Genomic DNA, 6,731 nt, shown 5'->3' with positions numbered 1-6,731 from the left:
CTGATTGGGCTTCATTTGAAAAAAATCATTAAAACCTCGAGGCATTCCTTCACTGTTATTTAATTACAGACAATTAAAAAAAAAAGTTTTAGCCTCTTCAGACTTAACTAGGGTAGAAATTCTTAAACTGGTGCCGTACAAAGCACTGGCTGGTCACACGCTGCCATCTCTCTTCCTTGTTTTTAGCTGTTATATTGCATTAAATACAGCTAAAAAGAAAAATACACTTGGGAAAGATTAATAAGCTGACACTAAGTTCTGATGAAGATCAGAAGTAACAGTGTTTATAATTTTGCATGTTTTTAATTGATCATTCTATTTTCTGTTTGTAACTTTATGTTGGAGATATCAATACAGGCGATTAATGTAATAGTATTTCTACTTTCCTGTTTTTCATAAAATACTTTGATTACATTTTACTTCCATGTAGGCCTTTTTTGGTTACTGAATGATTTTCAAATGAATCCCAAGTTTTGTAACTATATTCATTATTGGTAACTGTTTACTGAAAGGTTTTGATGAATAATTCCCAACCTACTAGTTGTTTAAGAACTGATCCTTTTGACAGGTTTCAGAGTAGCAGCCGTGTTACTGTGTAGCTGCAAAAAGAAAAGGAGTACTTGTGGCACTTAGAGACTAACAAATTTGAGTATTTGGTCTTTATATTGTATACTTTGTCACCCAAGTCACAAAGTATTTTCTGCTCTTTAACTAGAAGAATGAAAGATTTAAATGGGTAAATAATGAAAAACAAACTTTATTCATGATTTTCTGGTAATTTATTTGTGACAAAATCTGTGAAATTTTTGTAAGAGCCAAACATCTGAGTGAAAATTGAATAGTTATAAATAACATAACCCCACAAATCAAAGCAAACAAAACTCAATGGTTTGATTCTCAATCATATATATGTGTAAATTTTGTTATTATTACAATGGCTCTACTTCAGACAAAGAGTCTTTTTGCATTATGTTGCATCTTCTTACAATGCTCACAAACAAACATACTGTGTGACAGCAACACAGTCAATCACCAAAACAAATTATTTCACAGCAGCAATTACGTAAAGCAGCAGTTCTCAAACTGTGGGGTGAGACCCCTTTTGAATGGGATTGCCAGGGCTAACTTAGACTTGCTGTGGCCCAGGGCCGAAGCCAAAGCCCAAGGGCTTCATCTGTGGGTGGCAGGGCTCAGGTTGCAGACCCCCGGCCTGGGACTGAAGCTCTTGAGCTTCAGCTTTGGTCCCCCTGCCCAAGGTGGTGGGGCTCAGGCATTTCCCCCTCCCGTCCCGCTCTCCCCCGGGGCTCAGGCAGGCTCAGGTTTTGGTCTCCCCGCTGGGGGTCGTCAAGTAATTTTTTTTGTCAGAAGGGGGTCACGGTGCAATGAAGTTTGAGATCCCCTAACGTAAAGGAAATCTGTAGAAGAATTAGATACATTGCAACCATGAAATCCTTTGCTTCCCAGAACTGGAGCCATTTTTGCAAAAATGAAGTAACTTTTGGTGTCTTGATGAAGATTTTTAGAATCATAATAGTTAAATATGGAAACATCCATCTCCCTGACAATGAAGAAAAGATTTACTTACACTATATTACTTATGTTTTGTTCAGCCTGGTTTTAAAACTCCCAAGTGATATTAGTCCTTATGTTAAGTCAAGTTCAATGGGTAATTTTTCCTCACATTTGTTTGTCAAAACTACTTGAACACTGTATAGTTCTTAAAGGTCTTGATTCACCAAAGCACTTAAGCACATCCTAAACACCTATTAACTACAACGGGACTTAATCAAATACTTAACTTTACTGCATTATGCCCATAGAGCAGTGGTTCTCAAACTTTTGTACATAGCAAGTCTCTGAGTGCGACCTCCCCCCCAATAAATTAAAAACACTTTTTAATATATTTACCACCATTATAAATGCTGGAGGAAAAGCAGGGTTTGGGGTGGAGGCTGACAGCTCACAACCCCTGAGGTAACAACCTCGCGACTCCCGAGGGGTCCCAACCCCCAGTTTGAGAACCTCTGCTATAGAGCATAAATTAAACCATTTGATTATAAATTTAGTAGGGAAAAGGACGATATCTCAAAAATTTCTGTATTGGAAACGGGGGAAAATGTTGTTACGGGACAGTGAAATACAACTGTGGAAATTGCTACTTATTCAGTTAGTTATTTTCAGTGGCTGTGCTAGCTTTCAAGAGTAGAGCATTAACCGGTCTGAGCCAGTTAATAGTTTTCGGTAGGCTAGGTGGTCACTCAGGCTTTTCATGATCTTAATTCATGAGAATATTTAATTGGATCAAAGAGTGACCTATGGTTGTGAGATTGACTCTTAATACCTATTTTGCTACAAGAACCGTCTTCAGTACCATTTTTGGTTTGTTTATTTATTTAATGGAAATTAAGTCCTTTATGCCAAATCAACCAGCATGATGTGAGATATCCTTATTCAGCATGTTCCAAACACACTAAAAATACATTGTATTTTTTTATCAAGAAACTTGATGCTTAAAACTGTAAGGGGTATATAAACAAATTATGTTTATAATAATGGTCACCAGGTAGAATATAAATAATTTCTTAGAAAACTATTCATTTAAGTTTCTTACTATTAGAGTACTGTTTTTATTTGTGAGTTTTACATAGTGACTATACATGATTAGAGACACATGAATTGACATCTGCTGTAATACTGAAGACTAAAAGAACATGGCCAAAAGGAAGGATGGTGCTTCTTTAGTTTTGCATGAGATGCTATTAAGGCTAATACCAACTTTGATAAGATACACAGGAACCAAGTAATTAAATAAAGGTAATTATTGGTGTAAGGTACACTTTGAGAGAAAATAATTCAAGAGAATAAATGTTTTGATCCAAAGTACATTTTATTTATCAATTAAGGATGCAATTTACTGTGAAGCATCAGATTAACTGTTTGAGATGAAGCATTGCATAATGAGATGCTCATGAACAGATGCAAATAGAAAGCATCTGACACAAATATAAGTTAAAGACAATATTCCATCAATCCGTGGGGATCAGAAGGCAAAATGTTGCTTTAAATGGTAAGTAAAATCTCACATTTTCAAGGATCCTCTGAGGCAGGGTTCCCAATCTTGGTTTGCAGCTTGTTCAGGATAAACCCCTGGCGGGCCATGAGACACTTTGTTTACCTGAGCGTCCGTAGGTACAGCCACTCGCAGCTCCCAGTGACCGTGGTCGGTGTCGGCCAGGCCACTGCTTCCCGCAGCTCCGATTGGCTGGGAACAGCAAACCACGGCCACTGGGAGCTGCGAGTGGCCATATCTGTGGATGCTCAGGTAAGCAAAGTGTCTCGCGGCCCGCCAGGGACTTACCCTGAACAAGCCGCGAACCCCTACTCTGAGGCAAGGAAACTGAATGGTCTAAAGCAAACAAGCATCATCTGTAGAGAACTCAACTGCTACTACTGTTCATACTCAGTATCACCTATAAACTGAAAAAGGTCTGGTGATCTCTAATGACTTACCTAATTGCATGTCAAAAACACATTAACCAGCCCGAAGAATACAGGAAATCATGGACTGTTGTGACCACCTATTCTTGTAGAAGCTACCATAGGATCTTGTAACAAGTCTTAGGACATAGGTATTACCTCTCATTTGAAGTTCACCTAATATCCTGCTAGGGTGCTGCTTCAATATTCCCTCATTGAGTTAGTGGCAGAATGGGAACAAAACACCACAACCATGACACGGAGGCCCCAGCTCAAACTAGTAGATTAACTTTGTGCGTTGGCCAGAGTGCAGGTGTCCCCGTATTTGTTGTGCAGGGGGAAAGGCTGGGCTTGTTGTTAAGGCACTAGACTGTGAGTGAAGAGCTCTAAATTCAATTCCTGGCTTTGCAACTGCCCTCCTGAGTGACCTTGAGCAAATCACTTAATCTCTGTCCTAATCCTAAAACTGTGCCTCAATTCTCCATCAGAAAAATGGGAATACTGCTACTTCCCCCCCCCCCCTTTGAATGTTTTGTCTATTTAGATTGTAATTTCTTGGAGACAGTGACTTCCTCTTCCTTGGTACAGCGTCTAGCACAATGGAGCCTCAAGGAGCTACTGTAATATATAATTAATAAAAAAAACTTAAGGAGCTATCCTTTCCTACTCTTTGGTCTCCCACCTTGGAACAACCTGCATTTCCACTGCTCGCCCAAGTGCACTGCCTGGCTCCTTCCTAGCTACCCCTGCGAGCTACTGGTACGAAAGAGGTAGCGAGGACTGGCCCAGCAAAGGGCGACCAGCCCTGACTCTGCACTGCAGTCAGCGTGCGCCCCCGCCCCCCGTTGCTGCTGAGTCGCTGACTAAACTGGGACAATGGCTGAGTTGCTCTGCCTGGGCCAGGGCTCGCCCGCTCACCTTTCCCAGCTCCGATAAGCTCCCCGGGGCCCACTCCAGCTGAGGCGCACGGAAGGCCCACGGGAGGGAGCTGAGGGCATTAGCTCCGCAGGAGGCAGCGCAGGGGCTCGCACAAGCCGCACCGGGGAAAAGCTCTTTACTCTTTGCCTGGGTCTTACCCGCGGGGCGAGGGTCCGGCCTAAAGCCCAACGCAGTTGGCGGCACTTCCCATGGCCTTGCACCCGGGCTTACCTCAGCCCTACAGCGCGGTCCCGGGCAGCAGCCGAGACATGACGCGCCACGTACCAAGCTCGCGCGGATCTATAACCCGCCCCCGAAGACAGCCACGTTCTCCACCCGCCCCTACCTCCCGCAAGCGCCGCTTTGCCCCTCCAGAGCCCGCCTACCCCTCCCCGCGCGCCAGAGGCAGGGCGCACGCGCCTAACCCGTGCAGAGGCGGGGATTGGTGGTGGCGCGTGGGATGCGGTTCGAACAGGAGAGAAGGAGCCTGCCCGCGCGCGCCGGGCGGGAGATGGCGGGCTCTGGGGCGCTGCTGCGCCAGTGCCCGCTGCTCCTGCCTCAGAACCGCGAGGGGAGCGTCTACGAGGGGTTCGTCACCGTGCAGGTACCGGCAACGCCGCCCTAAGGGAGCGTCCCCCCCCCCCTCCGTCCCCTAGTGAGCGGGGCTTATGAGGGAATCTCCCCCCCCGCCCCCCAGTGAGCGGGGCAGGGTCAGTGCCCTACAATAGACATCATTAGAAAAGCTGGTTACTTTTACTTCCTCTACAGGCCTCTTACTTGACATGAGTAAACACTGACATGGGAAACTGATCACATACAAAATCCTGTAAATGCACAAAGAAAAGGAACATCATGTCCCTTCCCTTCCTCCCACCTCCGCTTCCCCCCCCCCTCCCCCGAGAATATTCTTTTCTATCTGAATAGCCTCAGTAGATGTTTATACTTCTGGAATATGTGAAATCTTTAGCCAGAAATGTGATTTCCAAACTGACCGTGTCCCATCCGATGAAGTGAGCTGTAGCTCACGAAAGCTTATGCTCTAATAAATGTGTTAGTCTCTAAGGTGCCACAAGTCCTCCTTTTCTTTTTGCGAATACAGACTAACACGGCTGCTACTCTGAAACCTTTTAAAGTTAGTTACTTCTTGCTACCTTTCTGTACTTTAATGAAACACTGAATCATAGTTATTTGACCTTTGAAAAGGGCAGAATTACATTTGCTTCTTTCGGGGGGGGGGGAAGAACATTTAAATGTAATAAATTCAGAGATGCAATATATGATGAAAGTAAAGGTTATGGGGTACATTTTATTGTTCCTCTATTTTTGAAACCACTATAAGGCAGTGTCTTTGGGATGTCTATTCTTTGGAGCAAAATATGTGTATATAATTTTTTATATAATTTCTTTATAATTAAAAAAATTTGGGCGTGTTTTTTCCCCAAACATTATTTGTATCTTTGCTGATGTTATGGCTGACCTGCGGGTGACTTAAACAAGCTTCTCTAACTGCTTATCTGACATAGAAACTGCACTGGTTTAACTAAAGGTATGATGCAACCCTTTATTCAAACCAGAATTGTAGAAATGAGCTTACATTAGGATTTTGCAGTGAATTCTCTAAGTAGCAAGGGGAAAGGAGACATTCAGCATGGAAGTGTGTGGGTTTTTTGTTTTATTTTGATCTTGGCTTTGTTCCAGATCTTCAGCGATGTCATAACTACTATGCAAGTTTTCTAGGTAGTTGCTTTCTTTCAAATATATATCATTGTTTATAAAGTAGATTTTTTTTTTAATGTTTAAAGCCTGATATTTCAAAGACAGTGTTACTGTGTTTAACTTCAATCACACTGAAGTCACTAGGACTACTTACATGCATAAAACTAAACCTGACAGCATAAGTCTTTATAGGATGGGCTTCTACAGTTTGCAAAACTGTGTATTTACACGCTCGCGCATACACTCTTGCGCACACACAAATGATTCCCTATAAACTGGTTCCATTTTCCCTTTAAGCTGTGTATTAGTTGGGATATCTCCGAATGCAGCAGCTATTAGTTCATAACTATGTGGGACCTAAAACAAAAATAAAAGCTACAATTTTAAAATAGCTTGCATGCTAATTGCCTTTCATTTTTTACTGTTTGGAGTCTTTGGTTTGTAACTAATTGTAGAATTAACTTAAGAGTTGTAGGTTGCTTTTAAAAACAAAAATAAGGTGTCCTGTAGAATTTTGTAAGAGCTTGCATGTCTCTTACTGTATGTCTACACTGCAGTTTTACAGCCCCACATTGAGCCCCAGCATCCTGAGTCAGCTGACCTCAGCAAACCCTGGTGTT

General features: G+C 42.6%; 1 protein-coding gene across 4 annotated transcripts in view; it reads left to right on the top strand.

Moving 5' to 3' along the window:
- The first annotated feature begins 4,734 nt into the window (after window positions 1-4,734).
- Window positions 4,735-6,731, top strand: part of FANCL (FA complementation group L) — an 88,086-nt gene continuing 86,089 nt past the window's right edge. Inside the window, exon 1 of one of the 4 annotated variants that reach the window (XM_038394423.2) lies at window positions 4,735-4,999. In XM_038394423.2, the coding sequence (XP_038250351.1) occupies window positions 4,856-4,999 (144 nt within the window). In that variant the 5' untranslated portion in view covers window positions 4,735-4,855. The remainder of the gene's footprint in view (window positions 5,000-6,731) is intronic. The other 3 variants (XM_038394425.2, XM_038394424.2, XM_038394426.2) reach the window with 3 other exon arrangements.

This window comes from Dermochelys coriacea, chromosome 3 (assembly GCF_009764565.3).
Source record: "Dermochelys coriacea isolate rDerCor1 chromosome 3, rDerCor1.pri.v4, whole genome shotgun sequence".
Lineage (NCBI taxonomy): Eukaryota > Metazoa > Chordata > Testudines > Dermochelyidae > Dermochelys > Dermochelys coriacea.
The sequence above is the reverse complement of the archived record's forward strand: the minus strand, read 5'-3'. Positions and strand labels throughout refer to the sequence as shown.